At 38.9% G+C, this 19,133-nt stretch overlaps 1 protein-coding gene across 2 annotated transcripts in view; it reads right to left on the bottom strand.

Moving 5' to 3' along the window:
- The window catches only part of GPC5 (glypican 5), a 789,997-nt gene that overhangs the window by 616,236 nt on the left and 154,628 nt on the right, over positions 1–19,133 (bottom strand). For both annotated transcript variants that reach the window (XM_086482021.1, XM_086482022.1), the window contains exon 4: positions 3,868–4,001. In XM_086482021.1, coding sequence (XP_086338147.1) covers positions 3,868–4,001 — 134 coding nt within the window. The remainder of the gene's footprint in view (positions 1–3,867; positions 4,002–19,133) is intronic.

Genomic DNA, 19,133 nt, shown 5'->3' with positions numbered 1-19,133 from the left:
AATTTTCTTGCATAGTTGTGATAGTTTGCTATGCTACACTTGTACAAATATACCAAAAAAAAAAAAAAAAAAAATCATAGCAAATGAAAAAATAGGTGTATATGAATAAGTCAACTGTTTTTCAAAAGTGTATCAACTAGCCACCTACACAGTGTTACAAATACTACCAAGAGTATTTCTAGAGTTACAGAGCAGCTCAAGATTGGGGTAAGATGGGTTTAAGATGTAGATGTTAAATATTTAATGGATATTTAAATAACTGTCTGAAAAATTACATCAGTTTTATCACGTGCTGTGCTGGTAGGTTATAAAATATGTATTGTTATTTTAAATAATTGTCAAGATGCCATGATAAGTTTTTGTTCTTAAATCAAAACAAATTAGTGGCTTTTATTTAGTATGTTTTTAACTGGATTGTGGTATTTATACTTATAAATTGTTTGCTTGTGTTTTGAGAATCTCTTCCTGGGAGACCCAGTCCTGCTGTGAAAAATTAAAATATTTATTCATGCTGGTTTAGAACACTACAGTATACTGAGTTTATCTATGACCCGCAGGCACAAAGAAAGGCACCAGCAAATGCTGTACTCATTGCTCTGCAAGCCAGCAAGCTTTAATTGATGTTAACATCTTGTATAGCGTCTGGAATTGTGAAAAAATGTCAGAAATATTCTAGTCATTTCCCTGTATTTAGTCAACATAGGCCTAAAATGGCATAAGGAATTAAATTAAGTATTGTTTACTCCAGATTAAAACAGATAAAACATGAGTGATTATACACAGTCCATCACTTAAAAAGCCACATGTTCTTTCTTGTAATTGTAGGGCAAATATTTTACACAAACCACAGTGATTTAGATTTACTATGCCTATTAAATGTGATATGAGTGTCTTACTAAGCCTAAAACTGCAGTTCTGAAAATCTCAGGTAGGGTCAGTTTTGACTATGCATCATAGGATTGCCTACGCGCAATATATTTTAAACATTTAAATATGACTCATCCACACTCTCCCAGCCATGAATAGTCATATCTTTTATTTCTCCATCCCCAAAATTGCATCCAGTGTGTACGATATGCTTGCAATTTTCCTCCATTTCACATTGAGTGGGATCGGTTTTGATTTTGTCTCTGCTTTGGGTTTGGGTTCTGGATGAAAACTAGCGCTTAGAGAGTCCTCTCATAGTAAATAGTTGGAATTTCTTTTTCTGCACAATCAATCCAAGTATAACAGAGAAATTGAAATAAATATAGCTGCCACAGTGTCTTGTGACAAACTGCATTCCAACAAGGGTCTTTCAGTTTATTAGTAAATACATCCTGAGGCAAAGCTGAAGTTAATACAGAAGTAATAACTGATTTCAGCCCCTGCTGACGTCTGATCAAAGTAGTTAGAAGGGCAGATGGTATGAATGTCAATTTTCACATCATCATCTTCTAGACCAGATAGCATGTAATTATAGGCAGCTGAGCACAAATGTGCAATTACAGCCAGTGGAAGCTGCAGATACTTCTTATCTGTTTATTTCGAAGTGTTCATTTTTTAATTTTTTTTGCAATTTTATTCTCTGTGCTAAAGCTGTCTGCAATGTTAAGTTCTGGAGGAAAAGGCATGATACACTTTCAAGTTTGAATTTACTACAGAAGGTTCTGCTTAGAATTTTTTTAAATTCATCTGACAATTTTTGGTGTCAAAAGCACTGAGAAAATTCCTTTTCTTCTTGTGTCATATAGTACTAGAAAATACAAGCTTAGGTCTGATGGTAAAATTTATTTAGGAAAAGTTCAGGCAGAGGCAGTCCACTATATACTTTAAAATGTAAAATTTTATGTGGAGATACATTTGAAAAATATTAGGAAATCGGGGAACTCTTAGGAGTCACACATTTAATGGAATCTTCTTGTTCATTTGTTTTCCCTCAGATAACTGTCATCAATCAAGTCTACACAGTTTGGGAGAAGCCTGTTCTTTTCTGCTAAAGCTTGTGAAATTTGCTGAGAGCAACCTGCTGCCAGAAGTACACGGCAGGTAAATACAGTGGAGTTAGACTGAAGAGAACAGCTCCTCCTTACAAGCAGCCTGCAAGCATTTGCTGAAGTCGCTCTTCCACGCGAGGAATTGTTACAGTTGCCATGGGAATATAAAGAGAAACATAAAGTGATTGTGACTAATGAGGAAGGAGGTGAGCCAGGAGGCAGCAAATGAAGATGATATCAGCTACGAAGTTGTTAAACTGAAATCTGTGTCAGTGGATCTCAAACTTACTCCCCCCCTCCCTGCTTCTTGGTGTAGCACCTGTCACATCACATAAAGTGTTCACAGCACCTCAGGCAGGCAGAAGTCACGGGAAAACACCATTGCTTTATGCTGCCCACTGCCTCTCGTGCCTCTTAAGGCATTTTGGGCAATCTCCCTGAGGTCAATCCAGACACCACTTATTTTGAAACATGGAATAGTCCTGGATTAAGTGAGATTTTAGAATACCATTTCATGTTTGCAGAGTGCTGGCAATCAGAAAACATCCAGAACTTGCTTAGCTACATAACACAGAGAAAATGTGCCTGTATAATGGGTATTGCCTGATGAACTTCTGTGCTAGCTAAAGCAAACTTCTGGTTTCCATCTCTTTCCATTCCCACAATGTTCTCTAAATCCTGTATTTGGGTGTTTTGGGTTTTTTTCCCTCCACTGTTTGGAACATGAAGGACCTTGCACTAACAAGAATGGTCTGCCTTTGAAGCTCAGAAGCACTTTTTCTTCTCCAGACTTCAGGAGTGAGCAATTATTCCCTGCAATTCTCTCACTTCAGTTTCCTTCTGCCCTGCAAAGTGAAATGAAAGGCAAAAGAGGACAAAGAGTCTTTGTATTTTAGCAAACACTGTGAAAGAGATGAAATATCTGATTTTAACTTTGTACTTTATTTGCATAATAGGGCCTTTAGTCTCAACTGTAATACTATCCTTGCTCTTTACAGTGCTATTACTTCTTAAAGTTATTAAGGACTTGATTACTTTTTCTATAGATAGATTGGCCTTTGAGATGCATTCAGCTATCCAGGATTTCTGCAGAAGATGGGAATATATAATACAACTTACAGGACACCTGCATCCTTCTTGGCAGCAGCAGATCAGCTGGGATACCTGAGGGTATCCTCAAGTGGCAGTGGATGCTTGTAGTTGTGTGGGCAGCTGAGCTGAGTCCTCCTTTCCATAGACTATAATGGCAGCTTAAACACCTAGCTCATATGCAGTTAGGTAAACTTTACCCTGTAATGTTGAGCCAGGTATAAACCAAATCTCCAAGCCTTTGCAGTCACCTCAACTCACTACATAGTGGCAAAACAGTCAGTGAAAAAAAATGAACTGGACTTGCTTGAACGAGGATTTCAAGATTTAGCTCCAAATGCTCAGTTGACTCATTTTTACAGTAGAAAGGTAGATAAGAATAGTCATTCATTTTTTCCTGTCTGATCAATTTGTACAAATAGTCTTCTGATAAAAGTCACAATCACCTTAAGACAGACTTAATAATGTCTGATGATGTGCAAGTTATATGTAATTTGAAAATTTACACATAAAGATAGAGCTAGCGTGCATATTCTACCAATGTGATCCATTCTCTTCAATATTTTAAACCACACCAAATGACTCTGGTCATATGTCCATTATTTCAGAAAACAAAATCTAGTCATGAAACTACTCTTTCCAAAACGTAACAGAGCTGATTGTGTTGCTGAAATGCTTCATTCCTTCCAGATTTTCTTTAATTTCTAGTAATGCATGCCATTGCACTGAATATAATCTATTCTGCTGTAAAATTAATGGCTTACTTTATTCTTTCTTTCTGGCTGTTAAACTAATGCCTTACTTTCTTCTGTTGGTGAGGGTTTCTTCACTGTCTCTTGAGAACAACATCAATCCTTGATTATCTTTGTTCTGATCAACGGAGCAACCTGGAGACTGCGTAGGCTTCCTTACAGGAGGACCACATACCTTGTTCACCTAAAAGAAAAAAAAGCCACAAGAAGAAGGAAAGAACATATGTAAACAAAAATTACTACGAATCTCTCAATTCAGTTTAAGTTCATTTTAATTAGAAAGAACGTTCTATCACATTAATCTAAGAAAAATATCATTAATTATCATAGTTCTCAACATTATAGCCATAATGAATGCAGTAAACCCATAATTAGTCACTTTATAGGAGAAAAATATCCAAACAAAATCACTCCTTTTGAAGGAATACCAGGTATATAAGGAAGTCACCACACATATTTTGATTGTGGCTTTTTTTCTTCCTGCAAGGAAAGAGTAATATTATGCAGACAGTAACAGTAACCTCAGAGAACACGATGTGTTGTGAACAGTAGCTTATTTCAATTTTTTCTGCGATATACCCCAATCACATTTTTAATACGCATTAAACTTTGTGGTTTCTTTCAGGGTTGATGAATTATTATGGCGTGTTCAGCACAGTTACCCAGGGCATATAGTGAACAGTTAGCATGGTGGAAATTTGCATTACAACTTTGCAAGATGTAAATTTAATGGGCCAAGATGTAAATTTAATGATTCGGACCATAGATATTCAAAATATCAAGGGATTTTATATGTCTGGCTTTCTGATCTAGGTGTCAATAGACACAAATTCACATGAACTCCCATTTTTTTCTTTGCAAAATGTGACACTGAGCATTTTGTACAATAGAGGATATCGATCCATGTTCATAGCTCCTTATTCTTCCTAAATAAAAATAAGTAGGGACATATATATTTATTAAATAAGAGATACTTCATGCTGTAGATCACATCAGACAAGATACTAAGCAGACAGAACAGCATGTATTTTGTGTAAGCTAGCACGCATGCACTACTGAAAAACTAATACTGTATGAGATTTATGAAAATTTGGTTTCAACAGGTAGTCAACTTTTTAAAAAGAAAAAGGGAGAGAGGAGTTTGCTGTTGGCTCTGAGGCAGCAATCCAATTTTTGAAGCAGAAACATACTCAAAATGCTACCATGAGAAAGAGGAAAGGGTGCATATGTTATACAACAAGGATTATTGGTTTCTGTTGCATTTTACATTCCCTAATGTAAGAACAGAGAAAGCAAATAAATCTCATTTTTCAAGTTACCATCACACACATTAAAGAGAAAAGTGCAAGTCTTAGGGACCACCTTTCCAATAGACAACCGCTGCAGTGTTAGTTAAGAAATACATTTAAAATTTAAAACAAAATGAACATACCCAATTTTGGTAAGTTTCATTGTTGTCATGCATGGTGTAAGTGTTGATAATGAAAGTCTCATTGAATGTACTTGCTTAGGCCAGTCAAAAGAAGAAAGAATCAGTATTATTACTGCACATGAATAAGTGTTCACCTTATGAACTGAAAGTGAGGGTAAAGCTGAAAGTGAATAGTCCTTTTTGGCTGCAATTCAAATGTCTTAATTCAGGCATCCAAGTTACAGTTTGAATCCCCTTCAAATAAGGTGCATGAATTTACCTGCAAGACAATTGTCCCTGGACATATGACTAATGTCCTTTAAGGGACTTAATAGGATACACTTCAAGCATCACTTGGAAGTATTCACCTCACCATTTCTTATCAGAGGCAGTGTCTCCTTGGACATCATCTTATTACATTTGTTCTTGTCCTCAAATTCAGTTTCTAATCTCCCTCACACTTTTCCCACTATTTCCCCCATTAGCTCTTCAGAGGACATTATCCCACACTCTCCATCAGCTTAACTGGACTCCCATTTCCCGCCCTGTAAGCCTCTACACTCTTTCTAGGCTTCATCCATCCTTGTGAGAGTCTGCTCCTTCAGTGTTCCATTTTGCCAGCCTCTGCAGCAGTCTATCCCATCAGCTGCTCTACACCAATATAATGCAGGTCTACTGGAAACAAAAAATGCTTCTGTCCACTTACTTGTCTTACTTTGCTCCTATTCTCTTATGCTCACTGATGTGACATGGGGAGCATTATCTGTATGATCAGCTTTTATAACAAAGCAACTGATGGTTTGAGTTGCCTCAGTTAAAGCTTCCATACATTTTACAACGCTTTGCCTTATCAAGAATAAACATAATGGTTCAACAGACAGAGAGAGTGAGATCCAGATGTTTGGGAAGGAGGCTCCGTCTCATGACAGGCATGGGTTAGGTGTGTAGATCGTTGTAGGTCTTAGGTGCCTCATGTATCTGAAAGAGGCACCTTAGGTGTCCAGAGACTGACTGCAGGGTGGGAGCCTGCGAGGGAAAGAGAACCATGGTGGATGGAGATGATTCACTGGCTAATACAGACCCTGAGCAGATGAGTACCAGTCCTTTGGGTCAGGGAAAAAAGGAAAGAAAAAAAATAGATTGACTCCAGTTATAGTGAACTGAAAAAATCCATATGCATTGAGCTCCACTAGGAAGGCAGAAGAATCCACAGCTATCTATATTTCTTGACTTTACAATAAAATCTCATTTTATTTTACTCTGACTACAATGTTCAATAATGTTCACAGTTGTAGTGGCTTGCAATATGGATGCATATGTATTATATAGATGATATATGTATTATACAGTTGCTACAAAATACTGTCTAATGACATTTCTTTCTGTTTATTCTCTTTGAGTAAATGTCTCAAGAAATGCATTAAGCAATACTGGGAAATTTGTATTCACTGATACATTTAAAAATAAATCTCCATTTCAAACATAAAATCTTTCTTAAAAAATTAATCTTAGGCAAACTTTATACATGTAAATACCATAAAAAGCCAGTCATTATCTGAAATGTCTTTTTAAGAACTGTTTTTTTTCTTCCAAATGCCATTTTTGGAGAATTCTGAAAACAGCATTAGTTAAATGATAAAAAGTGTTTGTACAGCACCGTGTACACCTCTGCCATTCCCACAAAGAAGTGCATTACAGTAATCATACTGCTGAGAAATCAGATCTATTAATGACAGCAACAGCTCTCACAGCTGAAAGTCGGCTCACCAATCTTTCACAAAGTCACTTACTTCTTCAGGCATAGTTTCCACAGGATGAGCTACTTCAGCATGTACAATGACGATGTCATCATCTGTTACCTTTTTCATGTCTCTGGTTTTTAAACTCCTGGGACCACTGACTGACCCACTGGCTTTGTGTGGTGTTCATTCTTCTTTTTGTGTTTGGTGCATCACACTTGTATCACTCACCCGGCTGAACCCAATCCATCTTTTTTTAACAGTTCACTAGTGGCTGTCACTTTTATGTCATGTTTAAACCATTAACTGTATACGCATGCCAAATGTACTTTTGCCTCCCTCACTGGTCCGGTCTTCATTGTCACCTGGTTTCTTCAGTAAACTTGTGCACACGAAGAGGTCAGATACTCTTATCTTGCCTTTAGGTGCCTGTTCTGTCTGTGAGCAAATAATTTAAAACCCAAAGGTCAGTATCTTATTTCGCAGTACATGGATGATGATAGTCTAAAAAATAAATAAATAGACTTTCTGTAATAATATCTTTGGGGTTTTTTATTCATTCTTTACCTCTCCAGGAATGAGTACACAGCATAAGTGTAATGCCACTTAGTTGTATCCAGTGTTTTCTGAGGGAATATAACTATATCCATTAGCTACATTGTTTCTTAATCTTCAGTCTTTGGGCTGCAAAATTAACCTTCCACGAAAAAATTAGTTCAGTGCTATTACCACCAGTCTTGAGAGGCACAGATGGGAATCATAACTTTGAGAGAAGGAGAATGCTTTCACTACACTAATGATCTAAACTAACCATTTTGCAGAAACATCTGATCAGAATGTATTCTTACTATCTTCCAGTTTCACTGAAAGGGTATTCCCACTGAGTGTTTCCACAAACTGAGCATTTTTCTTGGCTTCAAATACAAAATCCTAAAAGAGGGTATAAAATGATTCTCAAAGGGAACCGAAAATACCCTGAGAAAAGTGAGACCGAAAAATCCCCAAAATATTATTCAGGAAAGAATTACACATCTCACTGAATTTCAGGAAGAATTAAAGCCTGCTATAAAATTTTGAAATAGACAAGCCTTGGCAACTTACTAGGGGTTTTCCTGTTGTTTTTTTGCTTTTGTGTTTTTTTTCCCCTTTGGTCAAATGTTCTTAAATATCGCACATTATTTAAGAGCATAAAAAAGAAATCTCAGGAAATGATAAAACTGATTTTCACAGTTCAGACAAATCTATTGTCATTATACTTAGCATGCTGTTATTATGCACAATTTGTATGCCACAGTATGATGACTGGGTTAATTAAAAGCTCTTGTAATAACCATGCAGTTAAATTGCAATTAGTGCCACACATGAACTTTACGGCAGTTTGATTTTACTTGGTGCAATTCTGTAGAATGTCTACATATCGTTACTTACAGTTTGGAAAACCGAAGCATCACAAACCTTTAAATTTACACAGGACTGGACAATGATGTAAGCATCACATCGATAATGGTGGGCTACCATCCTCTAAGTTCTCATGCTCAGTAGGAGAAATCAGTCACATTCCTTGGGTGGTTTTTTTTTTTCACTATAGAAATAGTTCTTTCTAATCTCAGCATTTCTGCTGAAATGATTTTATGTCAAATGACTGAAGCAAATTCAATGCACAGTCCTGTGGTGCACTTCAAACCAGATATGCCAAATCTTGGTGATTAGCTATGCCATCAGCTTTAAACACTGCCATTGTGCCAGAAATAAGAGCGACTCTCTGCTCCACTTTGGGTCATAGGCTGTTGTGAAATACACTGAAAAGACAAGTACCTCCTAGTCTTGCAGTGTGTCTGCAGTCTGTTTCACTAGTTCTTACTGCTGTCCATAAAGTAATAGGGAAGAAAACACTTCTCTGGATACAAAACCTCTTGGGCTTAGACTTAGCTCTAGCTGGGAACCAGAACCAGAAGTCTGAAAGTTGCCCTTTTATGTTTAACTGTTTAATCCTTGGTTTTGTACGCTTAGCAAGCACTGTAAGGTTTTGTTATATATATATCCAGGATTTCCTGTAAATGGGGTATGTGTCAATATTCATTAGATTGACACTGTCTCTCAGACCTGCAAGCCATCAGTGTCTCCATAGTCCATACAGGTATTTAAAACTGCTTTTATTTAATTCATGTTTTAGTTAGTGATCAGTCTGGTGGCTTTCAGTTCTAGCTATCAGATGACAAATTTGCCACCATCCCTTACAGTTAAATCCCCTCAAACACTCATGGGCAAATGGATAGCTGAAGTCTAATAACTCTAAAACAAAGCTAGAATGAGATGGCAGGGATAGACTGGTTGAAAATACATTTGTTACAAAAAAAATTGTGGTTAATTTAATTTTATTTTATTTTCTAGGAATACAAAGGTGAATACTTTGAGAAATGGATTCTTGATGAGTCACAACCATTTCCAGCAACAGATTACTAATCAAACTACCCAAAATAGTCATCCAGAAGAACAATGCATTAAATGTTTATATGAAGTTTCCTTGATTCAGATTTAATCCTTGCAAGTGGATGTGTAATACTTTCAGGTAGTGTGTCAGCAGAGAAAAAGACGGATACACCCTACTTTTTTTGGCACCTTATTCTGCCAGTCAGCCTCTGCGAGCAGCACAGGAGAGGATGGCTACTCTGTCACCAGGCAACACAGGGGTCTGGCACTTTCTGATCACCTAAGCAGGTGAAAATGAAGATTTCCCAAAGTAAGAATAGCTTCTTAACTAGTAATCATCTCCAGCTGAGCTCCTGCAGCAAGAGCCAATACAGCCACACACTTAGCACGTTTCACTGATTTGTCTTCTTCTAGTTAAACCACAGGAGGGAGCACCAGCATTTCAGTATTTCCAAGCACTTAAGCAGGTTTTTATTGTTTCCTGCTTATAAGAGTTGCTTATTTAATACCAAACTTCTGTTGCAAAGAAAAATGTGCTCTGATATGTGAGAGCATGCACATGTGCATGGAGGACTAATGTGTTCCTTCCTGAGACAAAATTCAAGTTTTTGAAAACAAGGAGAGCAAGCATTTGGTACCACAGGGCATTTTTCCTTCAGAAGAGGGAAAAGACATTAATGAGTTTGTCCTAGGAAAGAGCGGTGGAGTACCACCAGTGCTTACAAAACAGGAAAAAGACACAGAAATTGTCTATTATTTCCTTTATTCGCTTTGTAAATTTTGCATTCATTATCTGTGACTAGTTGTCTCTCTCTCGCCACTGCAGCGTCAGGACTCTTGGCAATGTGTCTTAAGACAACCAGAATGCTAAGCAAGCTCTGGAGTTACAGCGGGAATTTATAATTGTACAAGTTTCATACATAGGTTTAATCATTTTACAGAACTTGCCAGTCCAAGTCAAGCTGAAGGGGGCAAACATTGTGGACTACAGGCTAGAGAATTACAGAGTAAAGCTGATACTTAGAATAATGCTTGCACAAATTATTAAACACTCGGTTTATAATCACCTGCAAGACAAATCTTAAATGGACTTGCCAAATAATGATAATTTCAAAACTGTAATTAAAAGCTCAGGTGATACATGAAAAAGTGCATTTATAATTTTTCAAGTGAGATAAAGTTGGATGTGATTTCAAGCTTAAGAAATAACCAAACCGATTCAAAGCAACCTTGTCACATGTAATAGTTTGCCCTATACTCAAACAGCTGGTATTGAGCAAAGATAAATGCAAACTACAGCTATACAAAATGCAGACCCACCAGCAAGGTAGTGGTAGAAAAGAGAGGATTACATGTTGCAAAAAAAAAAAGGAAAATAACTTTCTGATATATATAAATAAAAGTACAGATGCTGAACTAATTATTCCACTCTGTTTGGCACTAGTGTGGCACCAGTGCCATTGCTGTACACCTTTTTGGGGAAATCTAGAGTCAAGACAGAGGACCAAGGAAGAGACAAAAATGTGAAGAGTTTGCAAACAGTTTTTTTTAATCAGTGACTTTTTATACATTTTTGCAAAAGACTGCTGCCCAAGCTGTTGGATTCTGGGAGCCACAGTCCACAGTTTTTGTGTGACTGAGACTCATATCCTCCTCCTACCACTCCATCTACAGAAATCAGTGCTTCAGCCTAAGTTCTTGAGACCGTTCTCATGTCTTGTAAGTTTTTTATTTTCTTTTGATTTCCTTCATAATTTTGCATGTTCTGATTGTAAAATAAAATCTAATAGCCCATTAAATATGAGTTACTTAATATACTTGTAATTTGTGTCTTCTGCTCTTTAATTACTAAAACCTTAAATGTTTTAAATTCTGCTGCTCCTTTCATGAGGGACTACACTCAGCAAATCTGGCAGTAAAAATAGTTTCTCCTTCTGAATGGGGGCGAGAGGGAAGGAAATGATTTTTTTTTAAATGGCTTAATGTCAGGGGAAATCCTAATGTTCTCAGCCAAGGTACCCTGCAGCCAGAATACAGCACTGCCAGTTCAAACTCTTCAAAGGCAGTTCAACAAAACTGCTTCTTGTGAGAGGCTGCCAGCTCTCCTGATCCAAGTCTGCTTCAGTGGGTGCCAAGGTGTTTCATTTATGTTCAGCAAAAACACTCTGTGGTTCTCCTCTGAAAAGAAATTATATAAAACTGGCAGCAGCCCTTTCCAAAGATCAGCTGCCTGCCTGTAGTTAGACTGATTTATCTACGCTTTCTAGTGTTAAAATATATTTTATTGCTCCTTACTTCTGTGTGCCCTGCAAGTACAGCTCTGATGTAGAGGGCTAACATTATGCCTTCTTGTCTGATATAGGCAGAATTGTTCATTACATATAAGTCTATCCAGGGTCACCTATGTAAACCAAAAGAAATTCACTAGGAATGTGACTGTCAACGAAAGCAGAAACGGAGCTCTATAACCTTTATCAGGCATGTTACTCACTTAAAACACAAAACATATTAGAACTTAAAATACTTAAAGAATTTGTGGAAGCAAAACAAGGTGGCTGCATCAGCATATCTGCATGATATGTTTACACTTTGTGGCAGGCTGAAATTTATGTTCCAAAATGGTGAAGCGGAAAGCAGTTTTGTAAGTAAGATCTGCAACAAAAGTATGTAAGTCAATAACTCTGAGAGTTGTTGAGAGACTGTCCACAACTTTTTAGGTAATTGGAGGTTCACCTTTTCATGATAAAAAAGAATCAAAAACCATCTGAAAAAAAATAAAATAATAAGGGAAAAAACCCACTACCTAGTTAGTCAGCATTTCAGAGAACCAAGGATTTTCTCCTCCATTCCAAACTACATCTAATGAGATTAGTGGGTTTGCTTCCTGTATCTGTGTATTAAGTATTTCAGTGTCTCCTCACTCTCTTATTTGAACCTGGACAAACCAGTTTTCTTTGAAGATCTTTTGCGATGTAAAAGTCACTTATTCATACATGTTCATATAATTTCAGGGACCAAAATAGTCTGAAAAACTCCCTTGCTTCAAAATCTGTGGATTTGCCTTCACAAAGTTTTTCCCTTCCAGTACAAAGGGCTGGCAGTGATTTAAGGGCCAACTGAGATACCAGAAGTCTGCTCAGCTCAGTAACTCTCTTTGTGAACAGTAATTCTCTTTCACAATGAAAAAGGAAGACCAGAGGAAAAAAACCCTGAAAACACATACACAGCCTACAGAAAGCATTCTCATTTGGCTTCTTCCTTTACACTTGTTTATGCCTCTTACTTGGCTCTGGGGAAGAAGTGAAAAGCCGCCCTTCTTCTCTTTCTGCAAATACGAAGAACCAGGCTGCAGCATTTTCAGCCTCTTGGAGCACCTCCCTTATCCTCAGTTCAGCTCCCCAGTGGACACATTCATGAAAGCCTGCCATGGTGCCAAAGCAGAGTTAGACATCTAGCATGTCACCTAAAATCAGAACATGATGGCAGCCCAGACTGCTGACTCCTTATCTTTCAGACCTCTAAGTGCCTATGCAGTCAATGGAAAGAGGAAGGCCATTTTGGATCTGTGCATTTTGCCCAAATTTTGCCTAACCTTCTGTTAAAAAAGGAAAAAAATGAGGTATATTAAAGATCCTATGCTTTACTGACAAAACAGATCTTAAGAAGGAAGTGCAGTAAAATGAAAGATTTAACAAAAGATTCAAGTAATTTCGAATTGTGAAGTGGATTTGCTCTAAACACATTAAATAGGAATGCATAATGCATGCCATGATATGTTCCTGCATTATTTACTTGACAGTCTTTATTGAATGTACCTTATGCAAACCTGCACTACTCAGTATTGCTTGCCAAAGCCATGTGTGTGTGTTGGTTAAGTGCATTGGGCTGACTTTGGCTGGCTGCTGGACCGCACCCAGCTGCTCCCTCACTCCCCCTCCTCAACAGGACAGGGGGAGAAAATAAGATGAAAAAGCTCGTGGGTCGAGATACAGTCAAGGACATCATTCACCAATTACTGTCATGGGCAAAACAGCCTCAACTTGGGGAAGGCTAATTCATTTATTGCCAACTAAAAACAGAGTAGGATGGTAAGAGAAAAAGATAAAACTACACCCACCTTCCATCTAGACATCTAGACCCTTCCTTCATCCCAGGCTCAACTTCACTCCTTTGTTCCCAACTCCTCTGCCTCCCCTCTGCCCCCAAGTGCTGCAGAGGGGACAGGGAATGGGGATTGTGGCCAGCCCATAACACTTCATCTCTGCTGCTCCTTCCTCTTCACACTGTTACCCTGCTCCAGCATGGGGTTCTCCACGGGCTGCAGTGTGGAGATCTGCTCCACCACGGTCTTCTCCATGGGCTGCAGGGGGGATATCTGCTCTGGCGCCTGGAGCACCTCCTCCACCCTCCTCCTTCACTGGCTTTGGTGTCTGCAGGGCTGTTTCTTTCACTTTTTTTTTCCTCACTCCTCAGTGTCATGCATCATTTTTGTGCTTTCTTAAATATGCTTTCCCTGAGGTGCCACCATTTTGGCTGCGGGACTCAGATGTGCCCTATGGTGGGTCCACTGGAGCCAGCTGGAGCTGGCTGTGTCTGGTGCGGGGTAGCCCCGGCCTCTCCCCACAGAGGCCGCCCTGCAGTCCCCCCTGCCAGCACCTGGGCATTGCATCCCATACAACAAGTAACTCCACTGTAGGAGTTGCAGGGAAGGAACCTAGACAATTTGGCAAATGAACTGAAAAAAAAGCCCTTTTCAGAAGAGTGCAAGACATGAATCTGACACTGGATTTGAACTTCTTCTCACCAAAGGTGAGAAATATGTCCTCTCTCATTTCCATCAATGAAAGGAAAAATGGCCAAAATAAGAACTGGAAATATTGTATCTTGAAATAGGTACCAAAAGCCGTGCCAGCACATACTCAAATGCTGAGAAGCTATGGAATGCAGCAATTGACTTGACTTAGACAATGGTTTTGTGGCTTCATGTTCTGCTATTATATTTAGGAAGTTTTTGATAGGAAAGAGTGTTGCTAGTGTTTGCCACATATCTGCCCGTGTATCATAAACCTTAAAATAAAGACACTAACAGAATAATAGCAAGTGTATGTCTTATAAGTATACGGCTATCAATTGTATTTTTTTTTTCCAATTGAGAAGTAATACACTGATAAATGAAGGGAGCGAATCATACACTAACGCATATTTTTCCAAAATGTGTGCATAACTATGGATGTATTCTTGCCTCTGCTGTTGCATTAAGAGTAAATATGTGACGTTTGCCTATCAGAGCCCTCTCAGGGTCTTTCATTGAAACTGTTTCACAAAGTTGCAAAAACAGATAATTTATTAAAGCGACAGATATAACGTGTGGAATTGCCCTTGATAAATGCACTTACTGTAACACTGCTAATATACTATAATAATGCTGGCCAAGTTTTCCTGGGTATTCTTCACCAGGGGAAGGTGCAGTTCTTTCCAAGAAGGCGTCCCTATCTTGGGTAGCGGAAGAGGAGCACAGCCCGTCGACCATTTCTTCAAGATCTTCAGTATCTTCCTCCCAATTTTTACCCCTTATTCTCCTCTTTTTATTCTCTAACTCTTTGTTTCCCCTCCCACGGGTTACGTATAGCATGATTTAGGCAGAGAGTTGAGTGACAGTCATATATGTATAGAATTAAGCAGGGGTGTTAACTGTTCTATTAATTTTCTAGATAATTAGGCAAAAGTTTCACTCCAGGGCATCGTAGCCTTCAGAGTTCTGTGCTGAAACGGTTTTTCTGCACTCTTTAGGCAAAACAGAGCTGTCTTGCCTCCACAAGGCTCCCTCTTTCAGCTGTTATCTCCCCTTGCAAGGTTTGTAGAAGGGAGAAGCAAATACCAACATTCTTACCATTTTGCTGGGTTTTGCCAGATGAACACACTGCTCAGCTCTCATCCTTGCTCTATCCAGGGCATGATAACCTTACAAGCCTAGCATTTCTCCACACTCTGCTAATATCCTATGCATGATTTGAAGCCCTTTTTCTACACATTAGAAGGAAGTAGACCAATTGCACTGGAAAAGAATACCAATTTTGAGCAGAATTCTGCAGCACAGAGCTTACAACAGGGATTCCAACATACAAGAGATGCTCCGGGATCTGATTACCACTATTTTTACATTAAATACTGTAGCAGAGATTTTGTTGTTATTTGGAAAACACCAATTTTAGTTACAAAATCTGTAAAACAGCATGGGCATTCATAGTGGTAGTATATATGGTATATATATATGTGTACGGTACAGAGGACAAGTTGATAGAAATAAGGGTAATATTTCAGATCTCAGTAAGTGCAAGCTACTGAAATATATAGCAAGGATGGATCAAACCAGAAAAGATGGGAAGAGCTGTCAAACCACTAGGAACATTTAGGTAGGAAGAAAACCCACTATTTAATGAAAACAACTTTTCATTAGTTACAAACAAGCCACAAACATTTGCTTTGTTGATTTTTTTCTTTGTTTTCAAAGGTTTCTGTTCTCTTTTCTGATGAATGAAGCCCAGTGTAGCCTCAGAAAACCTTTTGACAGCAGCAAGGAGCTTTTCCACTTTGAAACAATGGGGAAGCAAAATATAACACCAGAGGAATCTGAATTAGATGGAGGTCATGACTGCAGTACACTTACTCCATGCTACATTAAAAAAAAATGACTGATGTATAAAAATATGCCATACTCTATTATACAAGCACCACAGTTTTTCACAGCTACAGACGGATGCATATCTGTGAATGGAGAGAAATGAAAGGTGAAGGTGTTCAGCTGTGTGTTAGGTTAGATACCAAACCTTCCTTTAGAACACAATGATACTAGAATACAGATATGTATACGATGAGGACTTTAAATCCAATTACTGTTTAGTAGTTTCCATAAAGCAGTTTATATTGATCTTGTGAAGTAATTTAAATTCATCAATTTTTCAAGTAATTTAAATTCAGCAAAGTAATGATGGCAGAGACATATGCCAAAAGCTTCGGGCAGAACTCTACAATTTTATTGCAAAGTCTGCTTTGCTGAAAATTATGTATTTAATTTTTTTACATTTTTTTAAAAAGTATGAAAGACCTATATGGCATATTGCTTATTTGGGGTTTGTCTTTTACAATTTGATAATGGGAATACACACTTGCTGAAAGTTAAACGAGTACAAGGCTGAGTCCAGTTAGATAGTTTGGTGATAGGAACAATACAATTTATTTTACCACAACATCAAATTTAGGTTGTGTCTGTGCAATCTCTAGACCAAGGTTCATTTTTCCTCCACAGTTTATCATCAATACCTCCACTTCTCTTGAGAACAAAAGTACCTATTGTTGATACATAGCTTTGTTACCAACTCCTTTGAGAACCTCTGGGCTATAACTCTGTTGGCTTCAATTTTTATCATCCTGTCCTGGGGAATTTCATCCAGGCTTTGAGATTGTATAAGGAGCAATTCATTCACTTTTTCTTTGAACAAAGATCTGTGAAATGGACAATGTATACTGTCTTGTGCAGTCACAGTTTTCACAGCATGTCGTGGTAGTGAGTACCTTGCATGGCAATGCTCATCAGCCATGAAATGAAGCCAGTGCCCACATCCTGCACTAGAAGAACACCATGAACATGGTAGATTCCTGCCTTGTCCATGATGCCCATATGTGGGTCCTATCCCACCACAGCTACTGATTCAAAGATGGCTGGCTCCTCCGTAAGACTATTCCCCTGATGCATCCACCTTCTAAATCATTTCACAGAATCACAGAATTGTTTAGGTTGGGAGGGACTTCTTGAGGTCATATAGTCCAACATTGCTATTCAATCAGGGTCAGCTACCAGCTGGTTGTCCAGATTCATGTCTGGTTGAGTTTTGAAGATTTCTAAGGATGGAAACTCTACAACTTCTCTGGGCATCCTGCTCCATGGAATTTCATGGGTTTTAATTTCTACCCATTGCCTCTTGTTCTGTCACTGGGCACCACTGAAAAGAGTTTGGCTCCTTCCCCTCTGTTGGCTCCTATCAGGTGTTTATACACATTGATGAGATTCCCTTGAGCCTCTTATCCAGGCTGAACAATCCCAGCTCTCTCAGCCTTTCCTTATATGAAAGATGCTCCAGTCCCATAATTACCTTTGTGGCTGGACTCACTTCAGTCAGTCCATATCTGTCTTGTACTAGGGAGCCCAGAACTGGAAACAGCACTCCAGATGTGACCTCACCAGTGTGGAGCAGATGGAAAGGATCACGTCTCTCAAACTGCTGGTAATGTTCCGTGTAATGCAGCCCAGAAGGCTGTTGGCCTTCTTTGCTGTGCAGGTGCATTTCTCATGTTGAACTTGGTATCCACTAGGACCCCCAAGTCCTTTCTTCCAAAGTTGCTTACCAGTCATTCAGCCCCCAGCATGTACTGGTCCATGGGGTTATTCCTCCCCGGCTGCAGGATTTTTCAGTTCCCTTTGCTGAACTTCATGAGATTCTCCTCAGACTAGCTCTTCAGCCTGCCAAAGTCCCTCTGAATGGTACAACCATTTGGTGGATCAGCTGCTCCTCCCAGTTTTGTATTGTCTGCAAGCTTGCTGAGGGTGCACTCTGTCCCATCATCAAGGCCATTAATGAAGGCATTAAACAGTATTTGCCCCAGTATCAACCCCTGAGGTACAGCACTAGTGACTTACCTCTAACTGTACTTCGTGCCGCTGATCACAATCCTCTGGGCCCAGCTACTTATCCAGTTTTTAGTCCTCCTCACTGTATACTTTAAGAGCTTGTATTTAAGGATGTTGTAGGAGACAGTCTCAAAGGCTTTAGAAAAGTCAAGGTAAACATTATCCATTGCTCTACCCATATCCTATCAAATTGGCTGTCTTATCGAGGATATCAAGTTGGTTAAGCATGGTTTCCCCTTTGTAAATCCATGCCGATTACTCCAAATCACCTTCTTGTCCATGTGTTTGGAATGGTTTCCAGGATTAGTTGCTCCATCACTTTTCCTGACTGACTTGTAGTTTTCTGGATCCTCCTTCTTATTGTTTTTGAAGACAGGGGTGACATTTGCTTTCTTCCATTCTTCAGGAACCTCTCCCAATTGGCAAGACCATTCAAAGATAATTGAGAGTGGCCTCATAATGACATCAGCCAGCTGCACTTATGGGTGCTACTTGTTAGGCCCCATGAACTGATGTCCATCAAGTTTGTTTAAGTGCTCTAAGGTTAGTGTCCTAACCTTGTTTCCCTCCACTGAGGGTAAGTCTTCACTGATCTGGACCTTCCCCTTGGTCTCTGGGCCCTTGAATTTCTGAAGGCCAGTCTTACTAGTAAAGACTGAGGCGAAGAAGGCATTGAATACCTCAGCCTTTTCTGTGTCCTATGTCTCCTCACCCATTCAGCAGTAGGCACACATTTCCCTTGTCTTACTTTAGCTGTTTATGTACTTGTAGAGTTCTTTTTTCCTGCCTTTGCCATCACTTGCCAGATTTAACTCCAGGTCAGCCTTGGCTTTTATAACCCTAACCCTGCAATATTGGACACCAACTCTATACTCCTCTTGGGTCATCTGCCCCTGCTTCCACCTCTTAAACACTCCCTTTTTACAAGTTCTGTCAAGAGCTCTTTGCTTATACCATGCAGGACTCCTGATGCCTTTGCTTGATTTCCTACTTGTCAGGATACAGCTTTCTTGAGCTTGGAGGAGGTGATCCTTGAATATCAACCAGCTG

This window comes from Leptosomus discolor, chromosome 1, assembly GCF_034619465.1.
Source record: "Leptosomus discolor isolate bLepDis1 chromosome 1, bLepDis1.hap2, whole genome shotgun sequence".
NCBI lineage: Eukaryota > Metazoa > Chordata > Aves > Leptosomiformes > Leptosomidae > Leptosomus > Leptosomus discolor.
This window is presented reverse-complemented; position numbering and strand designations above follow the sequence as displayed.